The following is a 24084-nucleotide window of genomic DNA, read 5'->3' as shown; positions in this document are numbered from 1 at the left end:
TTGAAACTCATATGGGGATACTTGGGAAAGGGAACATGCAAATAATGCACATGTATTAGCTTAATTAACCCTTGATATGACAGTTTTTCCTCGGTACTCTTGAATTAAATACAAAAGTGCAGAAATACCATTATTCTGATAACACATGGGAACAACGGACAAAGGCTGGCCAAACCAGTCCCATTGCAGATAAATATAGAATGAATCCATGATGAGCTTCAGTTGTAGACAGGCTGTGAGTGTTCGTATGCTCTAGCATCTAGATAAGTTACAAGAACAGTGGAGCATGAAAGTGGGAAAATCCAGAGAGCTTCAGAACATTTGAAACATATATTGCTTATTATTAGTTCATTGGGAGCTTCAAGCTGTCTTCTGTTTCCTTAGTAAACTGTTGTTCTGTTTTGATTTATCTCTATCATTTATTCACACTAAAGACCCAATGCTGAGTATTTTTTCACATGCTAACTTGTTACTGTCAGTTTATTCACCATTAATATAATTTGTATTTCAGGAACCTGTGTAGTAAAGATGATACAGTATTAAACTACATCTGAAAGTAATGCTTTTCAGGTAATACTAGAAGGAAAAGGCAGGTTGTTTTTAGTTCAAAATGTAATGCCCCTTTCCATATTACAGTTATTTAACATTATTTGGCTAATACAATGGGGCTGATATTGGAAGCAATTTACAATTAATATTTATTCTAATAATCTAGAGCATGACAGCTAAGTTCTTTGATTCTGCCTGGTACTTACACGGGCTCTTGAATGAGTAGGGGAAGGCTCTTTATGCGTCCCCTGTATTGCACACAGAAGACCACGGCCCTGGCCCAGAGAGAGCATAGCTTAAACCAGTGATTCTCAACCAGGGTGCCATCAGATCTTTTGAAGGGTGCCTCAGTATGTGAGGAGATTAGCTAACCAGAGAAGCACAGGCTCAGACCAATCCCTCCCTGGCTGATTCCCCCAGCCTCCTGCCTGGCCCATCTGCAAGTAAGGACTGTAATATATAAATTTGTTTTTGAAATTGGGTGCCACTCAGTTCACAAAAGTTATGGAGGAAGAAGTGCCTCAAGTCCAGTGAGGGGTATCTCGAGTCCAGAAAGGTTGAGAACCACTGGCCTAAACTCATCATGGCCAAAATGGGTGGTGGGGGGTGCAGGGTAACAAAAATACGGGGGAAACTAAATGACCGTGGTAATCCATGAACAGTGTGAATATTCTACAAACTCAGGTCTGACTCCCATTCCCTGTTTCCAGCTCCCCCAGCTGATGTGCATTGACAGTGCAGAGGGAACAACATTCCAACCCATGAAGTGGTAGGGAAGAGTTTCTTGATGGCAGTCCTTCCTGGATGTTTAAGAAGTATCACTGATAGATTGGACTCCTAGGAGCTTTCTGGTCAATTGCAACTTCCAGAGAGAGGTTGGGCATTTAAAGTGAGACATAGATATGGAGAAGGGCATAATTCCTCAGACTGCTTTGAGGGTATTAGGGAGGAGGAAAGGTGTTTGGAGGAGGAAAGTTTCAAAGATAATGTCCAGCTCCTTGTGTTGTTGAAGGGACCAACTCCAACAGGCTGTTAGAGATCTCTGCAATAGTATATAGTCTTGTTTAAAGGAAAGGCTCCCACTGGTTCAAGTGTTTTATGCATATGTGCAGTAAGCTCTAAGTCCACTTCTAATCAAGTCCTGCCTTTTCAAACAAAGTTGTAATTATAGCTGTATCGCCTGTGATTAGAGTGAATTCAAAGCAAAGTGCTATACCAGGGCGGCTAACTGTTATTTTCTTTATGATTTTGGGGAAGTCATATTTTGAAAGAGCAATATACCACATTTCACGTGTATGTGGGAGACTAGGGTTTATAAAGGGTTTGAGGGCATATAAAAAGTGAAAGATATTGGATGGACAACCCTTGTAACTGAGACCTTCTGTCTGCTGGTAGGTTCAGTGTAGAAAACATCAGCATTGTCATTCACTTCTTTCTCCATGGGAGGTATCTTTGCCTTATTTCCCAGCTGAGGCTATCTCTGTATGTTAGAAAAGAGTTCATTTCCCTTGGCCTATTCACTCTTTAGCTTGTCAGCTGAGTGGCCGAAGGGAGCCAGTTAGTGGTGATGACAGCTGAGGTTTTGTGAAGTATTTTATGATTCCTAGTAGGAATTAGCCTGTTACCACAATGAACTTTGGTCACTGCTGATACCCACGACCCATGACAAAATGCTCTGTATCTTATTGCTTTTTACTCAGCTGTCCAGTCCCCTTTAAGGTTATGGTTTTGATATGCTAGTCAGGAAATAGGGATAGTTTTCACTGAACGTACCAATTCAGTGGCAGAAATGTTGTGGTATAAATAGAAACTTCAGCAGTTAATAAAATATGGTCATAAACAACCCACCTTGGCCCCTTGCCAACGATTAGTCCTTGCTGCTACTATGTGAGAGAACATAGGTTTAATTTTTGGAGTAGGGCTTTGGCTCTGCTAGTCAGTAGGCCACAAAGAGGCTGCACACTTGCAACCTGCGGTGAGGAGAGCAAAGGCTTCTTCTTTCTGAGTTAGCAGCAGTGTTGATGAAGAAGTAGTTAAAAATGAATAGCCTGCACGTGGTTTGATTGTATTGTAAACAGCAATTGGGTCTAAATGAAAAATCCAAAAGCCAAATTCATCCCCAGTAAAACAATACCCACTTCAGTGGATTTGGTCCAAGTAGCCTATAGAAAGTGCAGGGTCCCAGCAACACACTGAACACATATAGGTTCATTAATGCGCTGTAGTTAAGGCGCATTTAGTTTAGTACTTGGATAACCAAGTACTAAATCAATGCACAGTACCTGGCATTACTGTACAGTAGCGCTGGTGCACAGCTTTTTAGTGATGCTACCTGCAGTAGCCTACTACTGCTCAGTAGTATATTAGCATGGGTTTTGTCCTGCACGCTACTGCTCAGTAAAATTAGGCTACTGCACAGTGCAGTTAGCATCTTGTGTAGACTCACCCAGTATATCAGATGAGCCTCAGTGCTGAAGCCATAATGGCATTAGCATTACAAAAGCCTGTCATAAAGTGTTTCCTCTTCAGTCCCTTAAAGCCAGTCCTGCCATCTGGTAAGCCCTAGGCATGAAAGGAGTGATTTAAAGAGGCTAAGTCTGGTTTCATTCTCACACTGTAAATTAAGAATAACTCCGCTAGTTAGCAGGATGACATCAGCATGAAACTGGTGTGTGCTAAAGTGGGTGTTCAGCTCCGTTGTTGCTGCTTTGCTGAATGATGTGTGACCCATCTACGTAGGGCTGCCGATGAAAATTGTCTGGAAGCAAACACAGTGGTTCACCTTCCGATGGGGACAGCACATAGCTCCAGAGTCTGCACTGGATCTCAGTAGGTTTCCAGGCAGAAATCAGGGTGCTGGTTTAGGGACCTATGAAATCCTAAACCAGAGGTGGGCAAAATATGGTCAACAAGCCGGTTCTGGCCTGCAGAGGGGCTTTATCCAGCTCACGGCAGATCCCTTGGTCCCACCTGGCCCAGGCATCGTCCCACGGTGGTGCGTCCTGCTACCCCTTGGGCACACAGTGGGGCTGGGGCGGCTCCGCACTGGACTGCCTTTCTAAGCAGCCACTAGCTCCAACCCTGTGGTACTGTCGGGGACCCATGTGCAGCCCTGACTTGCCCTGCAGCTGCTGCAAACTCGCCTGCTCATGCTGAACGGCTGCAGCAACAGCAGCACCGGTGAGGCAGAAACATGCTTGGCAAGGGAGAAAAGCAGCCCCTCCCCTTCAGCACTGCCCAGTGCTTCCTGTAGCAGCTGCGCATAGCCCACACTGCACTGCCTTGTGCTGTCACCACCGCCTCTGGGCTTCTCTGCAGGGCAGCAGGGGCAGCATAGAGGAGCCACAGGGCAGCTCAGCATGGCAATGCAGAGCAGTCACAGGTGCCAGGTCAGGGCTGTGTGCATGGTCTGGCTGCTCTGCTCCTGCTGGGGTCAATCCAGAGTGGGCACAGGGCCCACTGGGGCTGTGCACTGTTGGCAGTGGCAGGGAGGTGTGGCAGGGCGTGCAGCTCCAGGCTGTAGTGGGACTGAGGGGGAGGGATGCTGACTCTACAGTAGTAGCAATTCAAGGAAGAAAAGAGGCTGTCTGTGAAAAAGTACAGCCTCTTTTCTACCTTGAATTACTACTACTATAAAGTCTCCCCTACTCACCTTTGGGTTTTTTCCCCCCACTTTTTCTCCTCGCTTCCCCCCCACACACACACACTTTTTCCCCTCCTCCTTTCTCCGCTCTACCTTTTGTTTTCCTAATTTCCACCTATTTACATTTTTACTGACATCCGGCCACATTTTTAGCTTTTTTCATTCCTTGGAGTCTCAGAACAGCAGAGATTTCCTATGCCTGAAGAAGGGTGATTGTGCCCAAAAACTTGCAAAGAACTTTTTTCCAACTACTCAGTTGGTCTAATAAAAGATCACATCTACCCAAAGAAGCTTTCCTGCCTATGTCCTTAGACCAACACAGCTACAATCAAAAGCCCCAAATCAGTCAAGGAGCACAGGGAAGGAAGCAGAAAGCAGAGCAGCAGATCAGGCAGGGGAAGGAGATTAAAGTGGCACTTGGGGAGGGTACAGAGCTAATTTTGTGGCATGCCTGCCAAAAAGGCCCACTCCCTTCCCGCACTGGTTCAGAAGATCTGTTTTATGTTGATTTCCTAGTTCCCTTTTAAGTTGTTCTGGCCTCTTGTCACTCTCCTATTGTGTAAGCTATTCTGTTTTCTTATTATAAGCTGCCCTGAGCCTTTGCTGGGAAATGCAGCAAATAAATAAATAAATGTGTGTTTTCTGAGTCTAGTTTTTGCAGTGAACAGTCTCCCAAGCATGATATTCTGTGCTTGCAACAAACTCATGTCCATTCATCCTGTCTGCTGACTCTGTTTTGTCTCTTTCTCCTTGTGTCTGAAGGTTGGAGGCTGGAAGGGACCACGTTTTGCCCATTGACTATTACTTTCCACCACAGAAGACTTGCCTGATTTGCGGAGATGAAGCTTCTGGGTGCCACTACGGAGCTCTCACCTGTGGTAGCTGCAAAGTCTTCTTCAAAAGAGCAGCTGAAGGTAATGAACCTCCATTCAAAGCATGAACAGAAGTAACAAATAAGTGCTCTAGCTTTGATATGTTCTGTTTCTCCAAGCTGGGCGACAAAGTTTCACAATAGAAAGTGCGTAGCTGTACAAAACATCCATATGGATTTGTAGAAGGATTATGTAAGATCAGTCAGTGCAGCTTAAGGCAACACTGTGCAGATATACTCTCTACTAACTATGCCAAGCTGAATCAAGAACCAGGATGGTCATGTTACTGTGGTGCTCTAAGCCATCCTTCTGAGTTTATTTGTCTGCTTCCAGCTGCAGAGCTGACGTGTGAACCTAGCATGGGGCATGTCTGCATTCCTCTCCCTAGTGCTAGACAGATGTACCCTGCATACCTGTCTACTGTTTGGTCTTTCTTGCTAGCTGTGAGAGAATTTCTACGCAGAGTCCAGGAGCCAGCTGACAGATGGGGAGAGAGCATCACTGGCCTCTGAATTCTCTTAATCAATAAAAGAGAAACACCACAGATAGTTTGATTGCTCACCCTTTCTTTGTTGTTTCACATTACACACCAGCCTCAAAAAAATACCCTTCATTAGAATCTGTGCTAGTTCCTAGTGCTTTTTGACACTTGCTTTTGGAAGTGAGCTCAGCTGAACTCTAGAGTGGCCAGCTCCCCTTCATGCATCTCACTTAAACACTCCCTGAAGGCTCCCAAAATCCCATCTGCCCTCAAATGATCTTAGATCCAAATATCATGAGCTAGTAATTTTCACACTTTCTTTCTTCTCCTCCTTAGTGTCACTTACTTATAGTGATAGAACAGTCCCACTGACATCCAGATAATGATAGTGTTTTGAGAGCACCTGTATCAGTCACTGTTCAGGAGCTGTGCTCTGTCCTCTCTGCCTTTTTCCCTCCCCACCTCATCCCTCAACCTTCACCTCCTGGAAAAAAATATGTGCTGTATAACCAATCCCTACTGATGCATTACTGCTCAGTCCCAGAGGCCCCTGGGTTAAATGTGGACCAGATGTTCCTTTTCATGAACTGAATCTTGATGCTATCTGTCCTTTATACTTAAGAATTATAAGGAACTAGTCAGTCAGGCTATTTCTTCGGCCCTGAAGGTAAGGTACACTAGAGCTTTGCAAATATAGTAAGAAGTACACTCTTTTGCCAGAGGTTTGAGGTTGGCTGCTGAGCAGTCACGTTTATTTGGTGGACTTACTGCAGTAAATCACAGGAATGATATTTTGGTTTTAGAAGAGCATGTAACCAGCAGTGATCATAATTCTTCAATAATGCTAAACTGATCTGCTCAGTGAACTAACTGCAAGTAATAATAAGTCAAATGACAGCTCGGAAGATATTCCTGTAACAGTGAGACTCAATAGTAGTAATCAGCACCCTCCCGCTTCTACTTTTGGCTTGACTCACTAGTGACATTGAATCTACGCTCCTCTGTGCCTCACTTTACCCATCTGCAAAATGGGACTGCTGTTTCATAACAGAGGAGATGGATCAAGCTGTACTGTGAATCATAATGCTACATTGAGCCACTAAATTGCTCCTGGGTTAGGAGAAGCCTGAAACAATGTCACTGTTGTGTAGATTGGGAAAGTAAGTAATAGTTTAGTTTGAGTGGCTGCTGAATGCTCTGACAAAGCAATGAATTCATCATAGCAAACTGATGGAAACCCACCCCCCTTGGATAGCCCACCACCACCACAGTGATCACAAGGTCAGATTCTCCTTACACTCTGGCTGTGTGGGCCAGTATCTCCCTTGAATTCAGTAGGATAAGCCAAAGGAAAAACACAAGCCATACCATTCAGTGCTCTTAAACCAAGGAGCTTCACTCTCTGTACTACCCGGTCCTCTTCTCTGCTATTTGATCATACTTGGCCAAATATTAACAGATGATCGATTTGACACAATTTCTTTTCCCATGTTAAAAGACCGAATAAATCATTTTTAATACATTTTAATACAATGAAATGTGTCAGGGCCTCAGCTGGTGTCAGCTGAAACAGGCCTCTTGAAATTAATGGAGCTGTGTTGATTGAGATGAGGCAGGGATCTGACTGGATTTATCGAATAACATCTTCAGTTTTTGTTGTTGTGTCAGCTGGTTAAGAATTCATTCACAGGGGAAGCTTGCAACCATGGGATAAGCTTTGCCATCTCAAAGCCTGAGGTCAGGTATCATTTTCCCCATTTGACAGAAGGGGACTGAGGCAGAGAAAAGCTAACCCATTTGCTCAGGGACATACGGTGCACAATGGTGAGCGAGATCTCAAGTCCCAAGATACCCATTTCTGAGTGTGTCTTTTTTTGAGTGGTAGATCCTTTTCAGTTTGTATCAAGGTCTAGTGTGTGCTTGCACAGAACTGGGTTTCTCCAGTGGGATAGATCAGAAAAATAAACAGATCAGCAGTATGTTATAACTAAGTTAGCATGTCAAGCAATACAAAAGCATTTTCTGGTCATCGTGGACACATTCTATCTGGATAATTTGCAATTAAATTAATAGTTGAAAAGTAGGTCAGATAAAAGGAAAGAAAAAAATTACCTCCCTCCCAGTATTCAGTATTTCCAGATGTAACAGAAACCAGCCAGAGCGCATCTCAGCCTATCACTTCCTCCTACAATGCAAGTGATAAAGATCCTTCAGATCAGAGGATTTCCTCAGTTGTACCTCAGTCTCATTGCAAAATGACAGCACAGTTCTGCACAATGGAACCCCTTTGCCAGACTCAGAGCTGAAATAACAGGAATCTTGTTAGCAGCTGTTGTTAACTTGGCACTGAGTTTTGTTACCAGAGTTGTACAGGAAATCTAGGCCCGATACAGGGGTGCTATAGACCAGGTGTTAGGTGCTTTGGAAGAGATCTGCAGGGAAAACTTGGTCTTTATCACACAGTGCTGTCAGCACCTTACTTGAATGAATTAACAGAATAATTAAAAACAAGTTTATCGCTGTTTTTGGTTCTGCAGTGGGGGGGAAGGGGAGGAAGCAATGAATAGCTCAGAAATATCTGTAAATTAGGATCATATAACATTTGCTACAGTAATAATTCTATTTCTAATCGCGTCTTCCATCACCCAAGTCTTGAGTCATGAGAATGAAATATATTTTGCTGACATGATATATCATGGGACAGGGGAACAGGAACAGGGAATTGTGTCCAAGTGGAAAACCTCCCCTGCATGTTCAGCTCCCCAGCAGTACTGGCTCTATAATTGGAAGGCAAGCACATAAATAAAAGTGTGTTTTCTGTTTCTGATCCTGATCCATATTTGTTTTTTCAGAGCAAGACTTTTTTCTGTAGTGTCAGTAAAATAGCTGTAGTTAAAACCTATAAACTCTTTCATTGAATCCTTTCCATAGGATCAGGTGTTAATAATGGAAGCACCCTTTCTTCTCACATGTTGATATCTTCAACAGAATTCTCTGTGGATATAAATGGGTAGAGCCTGATTGACTTTATTGGAGTTTTATCCAGTTATGCCAGTAGAGATGTAGGCTGCTTAATATACTATATTTAAAAGAGCCCAGATTGACACTTATGGCTGGAACCAAACCAAAAGAAGATGGAGCTTTATATCTTTAAGGAAGAGAATGTGCATATTTGCTGCCTCTTCTACAGATGGGAAGATGTGTAGGCCCCAAACAGGAGAGAATCAGAGTATAGTAGTGATGCCTGGTCCATTAATCTGTTAAAAGAATGCTAGTCTGGCAAATACAGAGTCAATAGATTGCCTTAGAGTTTGGTTCTAGTTAGGCAAATGAACCACAGGTGAAAACCCTTAATGGGGGAGGAAGAAGTCAGAAGCCAGGTGTGAGTGAAGGTTAATAATCTGTGCTGATTGGTAAAGAGGAGGGCCCTGGAGTCTAGAAAAGCCAAGATGTCCTGCTAGTAGACTAATGCTGTTCATTTTTTATCTTTGCTGTTCTCTGCAGTTCTAGATGAGGCTCCTTCTGGGCTTTGTATTTTCACATTACAAAGCTCTATGCTCAAGGGCTTCAGCTGGAGGCTCTTAAAATAGAGGTTGTTTGAGGATAGGATTAATATAAAACAATGTGGGTAACCTATGCCAGGATCTTAACCCAGATAGTTGCAGGTGAAAGTATAAAGCAGGAGCTCATTATGGTGACTCCTCAATGCTTTTATTAAATAAATCACACAGTAATGTATTTTGTGCGCCAAGTAATTAGAACTAGGGAGGAAGATGTTATTTTCATGCATCAGCCTGCTGCATATGGATATACCCTACGGCTATCTCTATTTTGGGAAGTAATTTTCTGCAGAGCTCTCATCACCTTTGACACACTTTAAAAAATACAGGCTAACAAAACTATATATGCTGCAGCCTCCCCAAGCTATAAAAGGTAGCCATCCTCAGTATTCAACTAACTCAGCTATTTACAAAATCTAGGAAGGAGAAATAGATCATGTAGCATGGCTTGAAGATGAACACATTCAGGTTATTTCTGAGGGGATGGTTACTTACTGGACTCTTCTTATCATGGCAACTGAATATTGGAAAAATAATGCATACAAACCACCAGGATTTAAAAAAATGTTTGGGTATAAAAAATTATAGAAACACATCAGCAGAAGTGATGCAAGAGGAAAAAATACATTTTCCCAAATAATTATGAAGAATGCCCAGGGTTTGTGGCTCCTTGTACAAAGAGTGCTAATGGGTCTGTGCAGTATCTAGTGCTTCCAGGAAAGAAAAGCACTCTCCTCTTAATAAAATCCTCACTAGCTCATTCTGCTCAGGAACTGTAACCTTGATATCAAGACATAGGGGCACTTTATAAACAGGTATAAATCTTCTCCTCAGTCCTTCATCAGTAGTCTGGATTTATGAACATTTTAAGGCATACATAGGGCCAGATTAAATACAGACTGATTCCAAGATCTGCGAAGGCGGCTTCTTCAGTTCCTCACCGGAAGCCGAACAGTCTGGGATTTTCTTTTTCTCTGAATATCGTTATGATCTGCCTCCTAAGCGGCGAGGAATCCAGACAGACTAGGTTTTATTTTTCCTAGTAGAAGGTGCTGCTATAACTGCTACGCCAGGCATGTTCTTGGCTTCCAGAGAAAAAGGCTGACCTCTCTTATTCCTTATATTTCCCCACTCCAACCTTCTTCCTGCCACAAAACAAAGTAGAGCAACAAAAAGCCCCTCCCTCTACGTGACTTTTTTTTTCATGTGAAAATGAAAGGTATTGATGTATATGGTCAGAGTGGTTCAGGCCGTGAATTATGGGCTTTAAGACTTGCCCCACTCCAGCACCTTGCACTGACACCCTTCCAGAAGAAAGTATCAGAAAAAACAAGTTATCCATGTGCATCATGTGATCTTGGGTGAAATTCATGGACCAGATTGTCCCATCTCACGACAGAGACAGAATTGGTCAGGGGAACTTTCAGGTTCCCCATGGGGAACTCCCAGCAAAACCATTCTATCTGGGCTGGGGTCAGATTCGAATCTCTTCCATGTCTTCCTGTGCTCAGCTCCCAGAACCTGTGAGTTTCCCCTGAGACTTCATGAATGTTCAAGGCCATCCTACCAGTTCTGGGGCTTTCTCCTTATAGCTCTCCCTAGCAGCTTGGTAGTGGAACAACACTGCTAGGAATTCCTCTGCCTAGAGTTGTCTCTGGATGCTCAGAGTGCTGTCTCATAGGGATTCAAATGGAAAAGTTAACACAGCCTCAGGCAGCCCTAATTCTTCCCTGTATGATTGGTGACAGGATTGATGTGCAGCCCCCTTCTACCAGGTCTGTGTTGACTGCATGCTGGAGACTGCTGATCTCTTGGCACAGGCACGTACCAGATCCAGCCTGGCTTGCCTTTTTTTTCAGGCAGGAACGTAAAAACAGACTATTTTCCATTTTCTTTTATTGGCACTCCTCCTTCCTGTTCTAGAGCCTGGAGCCATGATATCATGGTCATCCTGGGCTCTGTCATGGCTGCAGTCTTGCTGCCCATCTCACCTACCACATCTTTTGAATAAAAAAGGGTCTGAAGTTCCTGTTGCCAGTTCCTGCACCTTTCGTACCTCTCAGCAGAGGACACATTCTCCCTCTTCACCATGTCCAGACCTGCCAAGAGTTAGCCATTTGCCAGACAAAAGCATTAGTGCCAGGTTGCTGGTTCCTCCCAGCACAGATAATACTTTTGAAGTGAATTGTTTTTAGGCCCTGTCTTCATAATGTTTAAAATTACCTTCTCTCCTTGGGCTAGGTTTTTGAATCATTGCCTGAGGAGCCTGCAAAGGTTCCCTTCTGAGAATTGCAAAACAAATAATACCTGCCTGCTTTGCTTGGTAGCGTCTCATCCCAGGTTTTGTACCTTTGGTTGTCTTATGTTGAGTCATCTGATTGTGTAAGTTGTGGGTGAAAGTGCATGGACAGAGTCCAGGGAGTCCCAGGATTGGAACAGCAAGGATTACTGCCAGTAACTGATGAAACTGATTTGGGATCTCAAGACTGAAATAGTAGGGAGATGAAGACAGTACTTCATTAGTACAATCGCAGATTGGACTAGATGATCTCTTGAGGTCCCTTCCAGCCTTACTTCTCTATGAAACTGTTGCTATATGAAACTGTAGGAGAAGCCTGCACACTGGCCCTTGCTGTACTCTGTACCACATGGGGTTGCCAAACTCTCACTGTACTCAGGTAGGTTACCCATTCACTGCAGAGTAGGCAAGGCAGGAGCAGATACTAATGGATGGAAGCCTGAAGCAAATACTTTAATTTTAAACAAGCGGGTGAACTAAAATGTATTTATGTTTTTACTACCAAAGGGTAAAACAGTTAAAAAAAAAAAAATTCCACTCAGTGGACTTGAGCTTCTTTAAAATACAGCCTCTTCAACTTAAATGATTTGATAGTTACTCATTTTTATAGCTTGCCATTTAGACATTCCTGGCTTGCTCCAACCCTCTAATTCTACTTTGTCCACCTACACAATGTTCTTCAGAGGTATTCTGTGCTTTTACAACTCCAGCACTTGGAGATAGTTCATCATTTGAGTGACACTGAGTGTGTCTACATGTGTATTTACACCAGCTTAAATTTACTGCAGAGTAAGTTACTGCACAGTAAGCAGGAATAGGTTGGCATCTACACATGTAGGCATTTAAAGCGCATTAACCCTGTGTGAGGACTGACCTGGGACTAACTAAAGTGTTACTGTGCAGTAAGGCATCTGCATATGCATTACTGCGCAATAACTAATCGGGCATAAATTTGATACCTGCCTGATGCAGGTATCAAATTTATGCTCAAGTCAGTGTAAGTCACCATATTTACTGTGCAGTGTGGGCGTTCCAGTGTCCAGACTCTCTCATTGAGCCAACCTGCCTTTCTAACTATGGCAAGCTGTTAAAATGGGAAAGAAGGTAAGACACAGAGTGGCCACATCTAACTCTACGGCTGTATGCTCCCACACAGGTTTTAGAGCTGATCAAAGACTTCCCTTCATTTCTGTCAGTCAGATTAAACTTGTGACATGTGTAAATGGCAGTTGTCAAAGTCACCTGGTATGTTATTGGATGCTATGTCTCGCTGATGACTTTCTGATTAGGGTAATGTATTAGGAACACAATCAGACTGGTTGACCCATCTGTTCCCTGTCTTGTTTCTGTTCATAGCCACCACCAGATTTTCCGAAGGTAAGGGCCAGAAACTCTGCCACTGCCAATAAGGGGGTAATCTGCTTCTGACAAAAGTTTTGCTCCTAACCCCTGGTAGTGAGAGAGTAGTTTGTACCTTAAAGTATGAGGATTTATAGCCCCTCCACAATGTTTAATGTCTTTTAGCATTTACTGTTATAAATATTATTCCAGATGTTGGTATAGATTGCTTTCTGGAAGAGGTTGCTGTGCTAGGTACAATAGTAACTCTTGATGACAGACTTCTGGTTGAAAAAAAAATGCTGCAGCTTGTGCTGCTAGGCAGTCAACATTAATCTTTGTTCTCATCTGAGACTGAAGAATTGTCCTCCCTCTTCCCCCTTCCGTTCTGATTTTAATTGTAATTTCAGCTGATGAGCCAAGAGGAATTCAGTGACCATGACAATTGCATCATCTTCCTTGTTGCGGTATGCTAGAAAGAGGCAAGTAGGGCATCCATTTAGAAACAGAGGGCATATGCCCAGCACATGGATCTAGCAGCAGGCCAATATAGAATGGCTGGCAGTGTTAGCAGTCCAGCAACTTGGCAGATTCTCCACTGCTTAAGAAGATGTCCTTTAAAAAGAAAGAAGTCCATCTTCTACATCCATGTTGCTTCATTTAACTGAACAGTCTAAAGGGCCTTTTAACATTGTCCATCTAGACTTAATTCCAAATAGTATGCAGATAAAATTACTTTTTCATGGCCACAGTTGAAGATCACAGCTGTCTGGTATTTTGTCATTGCAGAGGGGTTTGGAGTCCCAATACAGCACATGTTTTTCTGCCACTTAACGAAATGGAAAAACTATTCTTCCTGGTGTATGGCTGGTTCTGAAAGGGCATGGGCACGTGGTGTCTTGGAGGAAGGTTATTCTGATAAATTACAGAGTAGCATTCATTAGAGAATTAAAAAAACCCTCTCTACTATTACAGAGGAAGCATTAGGCAAACTGAAACTCAGATATGCAAGTTACAAACTTAGGCTTCCTGTTTGATGGCCAAATCCATTTGTGAAAATACATCCTTTTTTGCAGACTTTTTGTTGATGTTGTCTGTTTAGATTCTTGAATTCTTCAGCACCTAGTAAAGTGGGTCCCTCGTCAGAACTGTTTTACTTCTTGTAATACCTCAAATGCAGTGTACAGTGAACAAAAACAATGATTTCTCACATACAGTAGCAATAATAATTAGGATTCTGCCCCTCTAGCATTTTCAAGATCTCAGAGTACATTAGAAACATTAACTCAGCTTTCCTCTATAGTTCTTGTCCCCATTTTACAGAGGGAGCAGGTGTGGCACAGAGAGAAGAAGCAATTTTTCCAGGGCTAGATAGAGGGTCACTCATAGAGTTTGAAATGGAACCTACTTCAGCTGACCTTTCCAATTATCAGAAGCTTCTCCTTCCTTTTTTGATACCTCAGTGATTTTCCTCCTCAGAGGAATGTATTAAAAACTGTCATTAATCTTTATGCTCCTCCCAGATGAGTAGCCAGATGATGTAGTTAGTAGGGGTGTGCAAAGCAGGCCCTATTTGATTCAGATTCAGCCCAAATCAGGGACAGTGATTTGATTCGTTGATTTGGATCACTATCGCTGATTCAATTTGGCCAAATCTGAATCTGAAGATTCAATGCTGATTCGGAGAATCAGCGATTTGGACATAGATGCAGCTTTAAATGTTTTTTCTACATACCGTGAGGTAACAGGGTATTGCTGCGATGCTGGGGTGGATGGAGCATCCCACAGGAGGGGGGGGGGGGGCCTCCACGTATCAGTGGCGAACCTTGAAGTGGACCGGAAGTACTTTTGGTCCACTTCCAGGTCTGCTGGGGAGGCTCCCCCTGCACCCCTTCGGCTCCCTAGAGGTATGTAGAAAAAACTTTTAAAGCTGTCTCTATGTCCGAATCTCTGAATATTTCTGAATCGATTCAGAGGGTTCCGATTCAATTTGGAGAGATCAGAGGGTCCTCTGATTCAATTTGGATTTGGAGATTAGGCCACAAAATCAGGCCAAATCGCCGCTGAATTGAATCAGGGACCTAAGTTTCACACCATCCTAGTAGTTGCTTTTGTTCTATGCTTGAGGAGAACTCAGACGTGAAGAGGTGAAAAGTCTGGGCCAGGGCCGTGCAGGTTATGAGTGTCATAACCAAGATTAGTTTGGCTCCTAGTCATGTTTTTAAGTCTTTTAAGACCTGGCTAGACAAAAATTTGGCTAGGATGATCTAGCTGGGGATGGTCCTGCCTTGAGCAGGGGGTTAGACTAGGTGACATCCGGAGGTCCCTTCCAGCCCCAGTTTTCTATGATTCTGTGTGTTGAAGTAGACCCTTCTATTCGTGAGCTAAGTACAGACAGTCAAAAAGCTCGAGACTGAATTGATTCAGTCTTCACAGGCTAATCTAAACTGCATAGCTTGAACCGATAAGCAAGCGATCATTCACTTCTGATTTCGGAAATGCAGCTACATGTCTTCAGTGGCTCAGGCCAGAAGCCAGGGGGCATTAGAGAACACTTCCTTGCTCTGCTGGAGCAAACAGCTTGGGCCAAAGCTAGCCTGCCCACCCTACAAAGGGGGTTCGTGGGGGAGGTGCAAAGCATCCTGGGATACTAGGGGATTGTGAGTTAACTTGAATCTGGAAAGGATCTAGAACAGAATTTTGATAGACCAGCTTAACTTAAATCAGTTAAGTCTGATGCTACATCCATCCAGATCTATCTTAGACCGGTTTAAACCATTTTGAAAGCAGTTTATTTGCACTGAACTTCTGTTGTGTTACAGATTTGAACTAGTTTCCAATCATTTATGATGTTTTATGCGTAATTTCTGTCCCTAGCCCTAAGGTTTATCTGTTGTCAATCTGTTTAGCTCTCTTGAAGTTAGTGTACTCTGACTGCACCATGTATTGCACAGGAAGATACCAGCTGATGACTGGGCCCACTCTCTTGTGCTATAGAATTTAGTGGAAGGAGTATCTGAAGAATCAGTTTTTCAATGAAATTGAGATGCCCTATAAGAGCAGATAAAACAGCAGTACATACAAAGTAGAGATGCTAATGTATCCCGAACATTTTATAAATGAGAGAGGCGTAAAGTGTACATTCCACTATCTGTTACCCGTTCTTATTTTCCTTTTTGTTTCAGAATGAATATAGACCAGGCTGATAGAAGATATGCTACCATTCTCAAACAGAGCAGTTTGCCAAATTCCAGGAAACAGAAATAGGGTTATCTTGAGTTCATTTTTTGATCCTGAGATTTGATAAAAAAATAACTGCTTCCATGTCTTCTGTGTAGGTGGAGAAAAGATGTGCAAAATATGATTAGGACTCTGTTTAGTACAGAGGTGGTTTCAAAACCACAGTTACAGCACTTTATTCACCATAAAGAAAATTAAGCCTTAATCCTGTAAGCAATGGGACTACTCAATGAGCGCTGTATTGCAGTTACATAAATGTTTGCATTGGCTTTGAAACAAACAAGAAAAGATGCTTGTATTGTTTACTAGATGGAGAAGGAAAAGACTGATGAGAAATTAAACCCAACACAAATTCAAAATATATATATATATTAACAGTTGTTTGGTTTAAAGGACACTTGGGGCATTTTTACACATGCTGTGGGATACGACACCAACTGCTTTAATTGGCAAGCTGCCTTAATTAAAAGTGCCTGCGCATCACATGTATCAGCGTCCCCATGGTAAAAAAATGGTGGTGGGGCGCTTTGAACTAAAGCTCATCAAATGTGTTTTATTTCAAAGTACCCCACCGCCATTTTTTTACCAGGGGGATGCTGATACACGTGATGTGGAAGGCTGCTGGAGTGCCACAGTTTCTATGCTCCAGTAGACTCGATTAATCCCTAGCCCCAGATTAATCAAGTCTGCTCTGATGTGCTGGATTTCCAGTGCAGCAGAGCAGGGTCCCCACACGTCTGGAGGAGCACTTGATTGCAAATTTGTCCATTTGTTCTGAAATGAAGAGAAGTAAGTCATCCTGAAAAGAGCAAAATACATTGCAGAAAAAGGTACCTATGTGTGTGAGATCCCTTTTTAAAATTTAAGGTTCTCTTGTACATTGCCTGTGCTTTACATTCAAGGATAAACTGTTGCTCCTGATCCAGGACCAGAAAATTAACTGATTTGTCTCTACATCAAATACTTTACATCTGTTCTGATCATGAAGGGTGTTTTGGGGAGGAAAGGACAAATACAGATAGAAGAGTGGAGGAGTCATTATTAGTATATCTGGAAGAGCTCTGTAAATTGGTATCCATCTTGAGAAGATCCATAATTACAGCCGTCCTTCTTCCAGGCAAAGGGACCTGGATAGGAGCCAGTTCAGAACTTGTTAGGGTGGCTCTTAGCTAGGCTGAGAAGGTAGCACATGCTGTAGTCTCTTTCTTAGGGCCTTGAACTCATAGTATGGAGCAATATTCTCAGCCTCTGGCAACTGTGGCTATGAGAATTGTAGATTTTCATTTATATACTAGGAAAAATTTATGCCTCTCAAGTACAAAGGGCAGAATGACCCAGTCAGCTTAATCTCCCAGCAAGGAAGGAACAGACAGATGTATGAACAGCTATCCTTCTCTTCTTATTTACATTTTGGTAACGGCTAACAGCTTTCACTCCATTGTGCTAGACCCTATGCCCACATGTAACAAAATGTCAGTCTCGGCCATAGGTCTTACAATCTAAATAAAAAGGGTGTAAAGCCTTCCCTAACTGGGATTGAACTCCAGCTGCAAAAGCTAGAAAAAACAGATCCTGACCAGTAGCTCAGTGGCTGATTATAAAACTAATTGCTCATCTGGGTACAACTAAACCCATAGATATGAGGGCAGAATCTCAGAGAGGTGGTTTAAAAACACGACAGTTACATATAATGATTGGAATTGATAGGTTTGCGAGCCAACAGAGCATTCCACCTCTGTATGGGAGAAGCTTAATAAATCACCAAGTCCATTTTATGTTTTCGCCTCTCTGTGGAGTCTGGCAACAAAGAGTGGCCAAACAGTGACCACTGGTGATGCGTATGTCTCAGTGTGGGTATAGTTTCCTAAGGGAATGGGATGATATACATCTCATAGAAATATCATCACACTGCAGTAGTTATTAATCATCTCTGAGCTGAGGTAAAATGATATTGGCAGGCTAATAGTTAGAAGACTTTGTATTCGACCAGCAATCCCTTAAACTGTCCCATTCACCTATATGGATTGTTTTTCCCCACTTCCCCACACATGCTCATGCTGCATGGATGCACAGTGAAGGAAGCAAGTACTGTTTAATACAGAGAACTGCCTTTGAGATTATTCATGTGTTTGGATTTCAAAAGATGGTGGGTGCTGTGGCAACTGGTTAGCCTCAGAGAGAGAGTTTAGATAATGATGTCTCTGACCCTGGAATGTCCTTGTGTGGCTTGAGCAGTTATCTTGCTATAGTTCTTTGTTAATGTCACTGCTAGGGGAGACACTTGGCCTTTTCAAGCTTTGGAGCTGTTATTTTAACACAGATACTGTAGTTTAGGCTAGGGAAGTGAGATAGGAAGGAGCAGGATCCAATCAGTGAAAAGATGGGGCCAGAAGACACTTTAGACAGAGCTGCCTTCAGGTAACCTCTCCAAGGTGCAGCCCAATTTTTGAACAACCTCTAGCCAACACAGGAAGTTCTCCAGTGGCAGACATGATAGTTCATTTTAATCCTATCATCCTCTTATGTCTGTGTTGTTATGGGTAAGTTCAAGGGGGGTTCTACGTACCCAGTTCCACCACAGGACAGGAAACGTACAGCTGAAAACGACTGGGGAGAAAGAAACCAAGGGTCTATGTGATATGCCCTACCACCTGCCATATCAATGCCATGGGAAGCAATGTATTCATTCTTGTTTGATTCATGATATAAGCAGTCAGACTGAGAGAGCCTGGACTCAGTGCCTGGTTCAATTAGTGCGAAAATAAATGCTACCTAACCTAGTTTCTACTGAAGCTGTACATTGTGCATCCTTTTCAATGAATTGCTGAAAAGAGGTTAGCATTAGAGTTTTATGGGATTTTGCAAGGTCTGTGCTTCTGAGGATTTTTAAGCATCCTCAAAGCTAGTAACAAGCAAGCAAGAAACATGAAAAGTCCTGAGAGAGGCAGCTGTTGAACGATAGAGTGCTGTTAAAAGGATTTAGTGAAATATCATATGCTTTAGGTAATGTACTCCAGTCCCATTATGTTTCCATTCTTGGCAGGCAAGGATTTGGGGTGTGATAACCAGGTTCTTATAAAGGCAGTTACCGGTCATTTAAAAGTATGCTAGTTTTTTCTCTCTCTGTCATAGCCTTATGCCATACCTCTTGAGAGAGGAGATTGTTGTTATAACAGAGAGCCTCATTATGACTTTTCTATCAGACCTCAGTTGAAGGTCGCTGATGTCATTTAGGTGATGGAAGTCAATAAGGTCACACAATGAGTTCAATTGTATAAGGCTTAGGGGGCACAGGTAAGGTGGTAGAAGAGGAGTAGGAGTACCAATTTGGAGTCAACAGTCACCTAGGAAACAAAAGCATGTAAATGACTGCAAGGAATTCTTTTTGGAACTTGGAGATTGATGAAAGCAGAGATGGCCCAATGTTTTATCTGACCCCAGTGCTGCTAACCAGTTAGCTTGGCCCATTCCTGGCTTTGTTGAGAGAAAAGGTTTTGGGCTTTTGGTTGTGTTTTGTTTTCTTTTGCTCTGTTCATTCAGTGCCACAAAGTGAATCGTTTATGAATCATTTATCAAAATGATTGCAACAGGCAGGCATTAGATTAGACCCATCCCTTTAATAGGTCTCTACATAGATCAAAAGCCTGACAGATTAAAGAAAACAAAAAACAAATGTCATAGATAACCACTGGAGCTATTAAGGGATAAGCATAATTTTCCATTACTCCATAGCTGCAGATTACTTTCTATACCTGGATTCATTTTGAGAGGCTGATCCAGTTTTTGATGGTCAGTGTATGAAGCATATGAGGCAGAATCAGTCTAGTAAATGTATTTAGACCTAACATGAAAACAAAATATGAATCAAGAGATAATACATTGGCACAGTGAGAAGGTTCATTCTTGCTAAATCGAAAGATTGAGACATCAAAGAATAGGGTAGAAGTGGCATAAATAATATCAGTTGGCGCATCTATACATACATTTACATTGCATTAAAGTTACTGAGCAGTAAACGGAAATAGGCCAGCATCTACACATGCAGGCATTTAAAGTGCATTAACTCCATGTGTGGTCTGATTTGGGACTAAAGTTAATCCCAAGTCAGTCCACACACATAGCATTACGGTGCAGTAACTAATCAGATGTAAATTTGATATCTGCATTATGCAGGTATCAAATATATGCCCAAGTCACTGTAAGTCACCATAGTTTCTGTGTAGTAAATGTGCACGTGTAGATACATCCATTGACAGCTACTCTTCTGGCCTCTAATAAAACAAGAGGAAAGGTTTATAGTTTCATAGTTTCATAGTATCTAAGATGCCATCTGTGACGGACAACAAATGGCTTGCCTTCTCAGCTCTCCTTAAATGCTCCTGAATTCACTGCTACAGAGGAGATTGCACAGAGAGAAAGGTAATTAGGAGATATGTTCAGTTAAAAATACACTCCATTGACCTGGGAAGACTGCAGTGCCAATATATTCAGCCCCAGCAGATCTGGGGAGGGAATGGGAACCCTGAACAATGGCTTTCCTGACATGCAGAATTCATTCCTTACAAAATTCATCCCCCAAAACTAAAGATAATTGGCTGTACCTTGTAGCTTCAAGATCCAGTTAATGTTGGTGATGAAATGAAAAATTCTGCTACTGAATGGATTGTAAGCAGAATGATAAATATCTAGGGACATGCATTGCCTGGGGACATATTCCACAACCCATTGAATAGATAGCTTCATGTAAATAAAGGGAATTTTGTCGGCTTCATGGACATAATTTGAACATTATAGTTCCCCAAAGAATGTTGAAACTGTGAGAATGGAAATTGTATGACAGTATATAGTATAGACACCAAAAGGTAATAAAGAACTGAGAGAGAAAGCTGTATGTAATGGAGCAGTTCTCTGGCAGTGGGATCTCTTGCTTTGTCATTTGTAGTTCTCTTTTTTTCTTTAGGAAGTGACCATATATTCCTTCTTAGCAAGCTTCTTGGGACCTGTTTCAGCTGCTTTTATCTATATGCCCTTTTAAACAGGACTGTTATGTCATAGAGCCAAGAGCTACAGCGCTTCTTTGTGTAGAATTTGGTCAAGAATAATTAGAGATGGAAAGAGCCATTAAATCTCAAGTAGACCACCCCTACTAATACAGGTTTGTTCTCCGTAGTTTGTTCCCTAGGGTTTGCCTGCACAAGGATGTTAGTGCCCCATGAGCTCAGGTGCAAATTTACTGTCTACTGACTATTATATGTTAACTGTCTGGTCAGGTGCTTTTGGTGTGCAGTAAGTGTGAGGTTATTTATTCCACTTTCAGAGGCACTTTTTTTACAAGGCCGACATAGAACTCAAAGAGGAATTTGAAGGCTTCTCTTTGACTTCAATGGGAACAGCCTGGGATATATATAGTGGACCCACGAGAAACTGTGTGCACTTTGTATGATCTGTGGAAATGAATGTATCCATTATCCATCCTTGTTTTCTTTCACATTTCTAGGTAAACAGAAATACCTTTGTGCCAGCCGGAATGACTGCACCATTGATAAATTCCGAAGGAAAAACTGCCCTTCCTGCCGCCTCCGAAAATGCTATGAAGCAGGGATGACTTTGGGAGGTAGTCTATACACAGCTATCTTCAATTCTATTAAGATGCACTGGTTTGGTATATATTTAACACACATACTTACAGTGCTTTATGTCCTATCTTGCTTCTTATGTTGTCACCCATTATTGTAGTACCTATATGTTAGCATGGATATATTCTTGTGATTATCTTAATACAGAATGCAGATTCCTTCTGCTTTTCCCTTCTGTATTTCCAATATGTCTTACTGTCTTTCCTATAGTTTATAATTTAAGTGGTGCTGTGTCGTGGCACACAAAGGGTTAAGACTGGGTCCATTGTTTTAAAAAGCTGTAGGGGAAAAACCTCTCTCTTCTGCACTTAGCTGATCCATGCGTTTATATAATGCATACAAGTAACAATAGTGTCTGCCATCACTTCACAGCAAAAATATAATGGCCCACTGAGGGCTTCCTTGTTTTTCAGATTTCTACAAAAATTACTTGTTGCTTTTAATAGCTGTCATAAAATATAACTGTCCCCACAGTAATTTATCATTCTCACAGCCTGTAATTGCAGACCCCTTCCTCTTTTTTGTCTATATTATTTATTCTTTTACTAATCTGCAAAGTCCTGTGATCCCCACAAGAGCCTTCCCCATTATTAGTGTGTGCTGTAGGCATTCTTAAATGTTTGCCTTTGGCTAAGAGGAACCATTTCCACAGGCTTCTCTAGAAAAGTTATTGCCCAATTGTCTTTTAGTTTTCTATACTAGGACATTATCTCCTTGCCTTTTTAAAAGGTATGTGTTATTAAAGGCACTATGAAGTGCTTTGACGCATCCAGATTATGAACCTTAAACAGGTCTGCTTTTATTAAGACATCTCTCCTTTCAATAGGACAGTAATTATGGGGAAACACTAAGCTTCCATCCAGGACTTTCTTATTTTATGGCTCTCCCCTTCATACTTGTATTGTTCTCAAGAAGTGTTTTGCCCTGAAGTGCCTTTTTCAGCCATATGAAGCTCTGCCTAACTGGTGATGACCTTTCTTTTCTTTAAAAAAAAGTCGGGAGATGATATACTGCTTTAGAAGTTATTGTGCTGTGCGTGCTCTGTTCTTGCATTTTCCAAATGAATACATAATAAGACACTCCACTAGTGGCCTCTTCTTACCCAGTGAGGCTGGCTCACATCTGATTGTGCCACCTCTGTCCATTAAGAACTTTCACAGTGAGCCTTGTTGATTGAGGTGGCACACATATTTTATGTTTTATTTTCTGGAACATGATGGATGTGGATTAATCCCATCTGTACAGAAATCATGCTTAGCCCTTTTCATCTCCAGAGTGATTTATGAGCACTGCCTCTCAAATCCTCAGTGCAGCCTGGCTTCAGGAGCATTATTATCCCCCTATTTCAGATGGGCAGAAGGCACTAACAGGTGAAGGTTCTCAGTGAGTCAGAGCCTGAGCGGGGGGAGAACTCGCAGGATGCTGGTCCTCTGAGCTTGGGTAGACCTTGCTACTTTTTCAAATGTTGGAAGAAAGTGAAGAGCCCAGGTATGTTTGTAATAGGCAGTTCAAATTGTTGGCATAAATATGACCCAACATCATTGGACTTGAATGTTTAATAATAAAAAAAATACTTAAGTTAAAAGTGGCAGACCCAGAGACTTCTCTCTATCCACATGTGCAGTTGGGTTTATTGGCCATTAAGACCTTGCTAGGAGGGAAGAGGTGTTATTAAGTTAGCTGACTGGAGTGAAGCGATTTGGAATTTTCAGGTGATTTGGCTGGTCAGGGTAGATCCCAGCGTCCAGCATATTCTTTTCTTTGACTCGCTATGAGCAGAAGTTGCATTTGTCGCACGTTAAATTGTGCCTGTGTTTGTCGTGGAAGAAAGTATCCTGGGATGGGCATGTACAAACATAGCTTTCTAATCTAGGCTTAGCGAACAAGATTTAACATCTTCATCAGCGACTTGGACGAGGGGGTGGAAAGCATGCTGTCCAAGTTTGCTGATGACACTAAGATGTGGGGTGAGGTGGACACGCTTGAAGGGAGAGAGAGGCTGCAACTAGATTTAGACAGACTACAGAAGTGGGCAGATGAGAATAGGATGGGGTTCAACGTAGACAAATGCAGGGTGCTGCACCTTGGGAGAAGGAATCCACAGCATACATACAGGCTGGGGAGTTCCCTTCTTGAAAGCACAGAGGCATAAAGGGATCTCGGAGTCATTATTGACTCCAAGATGAACATGAGCCGCCAATGCCAGACCGCAGCCAGCAAGGCCAGCCATACCTTGTCATGCATCCAAAGGTGCATCTCAAGCCGGTCCAGAGAAGTGATACTCCCCCTCTGTGCGGCTTTGGTCAGGCCACAGTTGGAGTACTGTGTCCAGTACTGGGCACCGCACTTCAAAAGGGATGTGGCCAGCCTGGAAAGTGTTCAGAGGAGGGCCACCCGCTTGGTGAGAGGGCAGCAGGACAGGCCCTACGAGGAGAGACTGAGGGACCTGAACCTGTTCAGCCTCAG

General features: G+C 42.5%; 1 protein-coding gene across 2 annotated transcripts in view; it reads left to right on the top strand.

Annotated features, from left to right (window-relative positions):
* Positions 1-24084, top strand: part of AR (androgen receptor) — a 108169-nt gene that overhangs the window by 41582 nt on the left and 42503 nt on the right. Inside the window, exons 1-3 of one of the 2 annotated variants that reach the window (XM_025200131.1) lie at positions 521-570; positions 4955-5106; positions 21480-21644. In XM_025200131.1, the coding sequence (XP_025055916.1) occupies positions 560-570; positions 4955-5106; positions 21480-21644 (328 nt within the window). In that variant the 5' untranslated portion in view covers positions 521-559. Of the gene's footprint in view, positions 1-520; positions 571-4954; positions 5107-21479; positions 21645-24084 lie in introns of those variants that run through there. The other variant, XM_025200132.1, reaches the window with a different exon arrangement.

This window comes from Alligator sinensis, unplaced genomic scaffold, assembly GCF_000455745.1.
Source record: "Alligator sinensis unplaced genomic scaffold, ASM45574v1 scaffold809_1, whole genome shotgun sequence".
Taxonomy (NCBI): Eukaryota; Metazoa; Chordata; order Crocodylia; family Alligatoridae; genus Alligator; species Alligator sinensis.
This window is presented reverse-complemented; position numbering and strand designations above follow the sequence as displayed.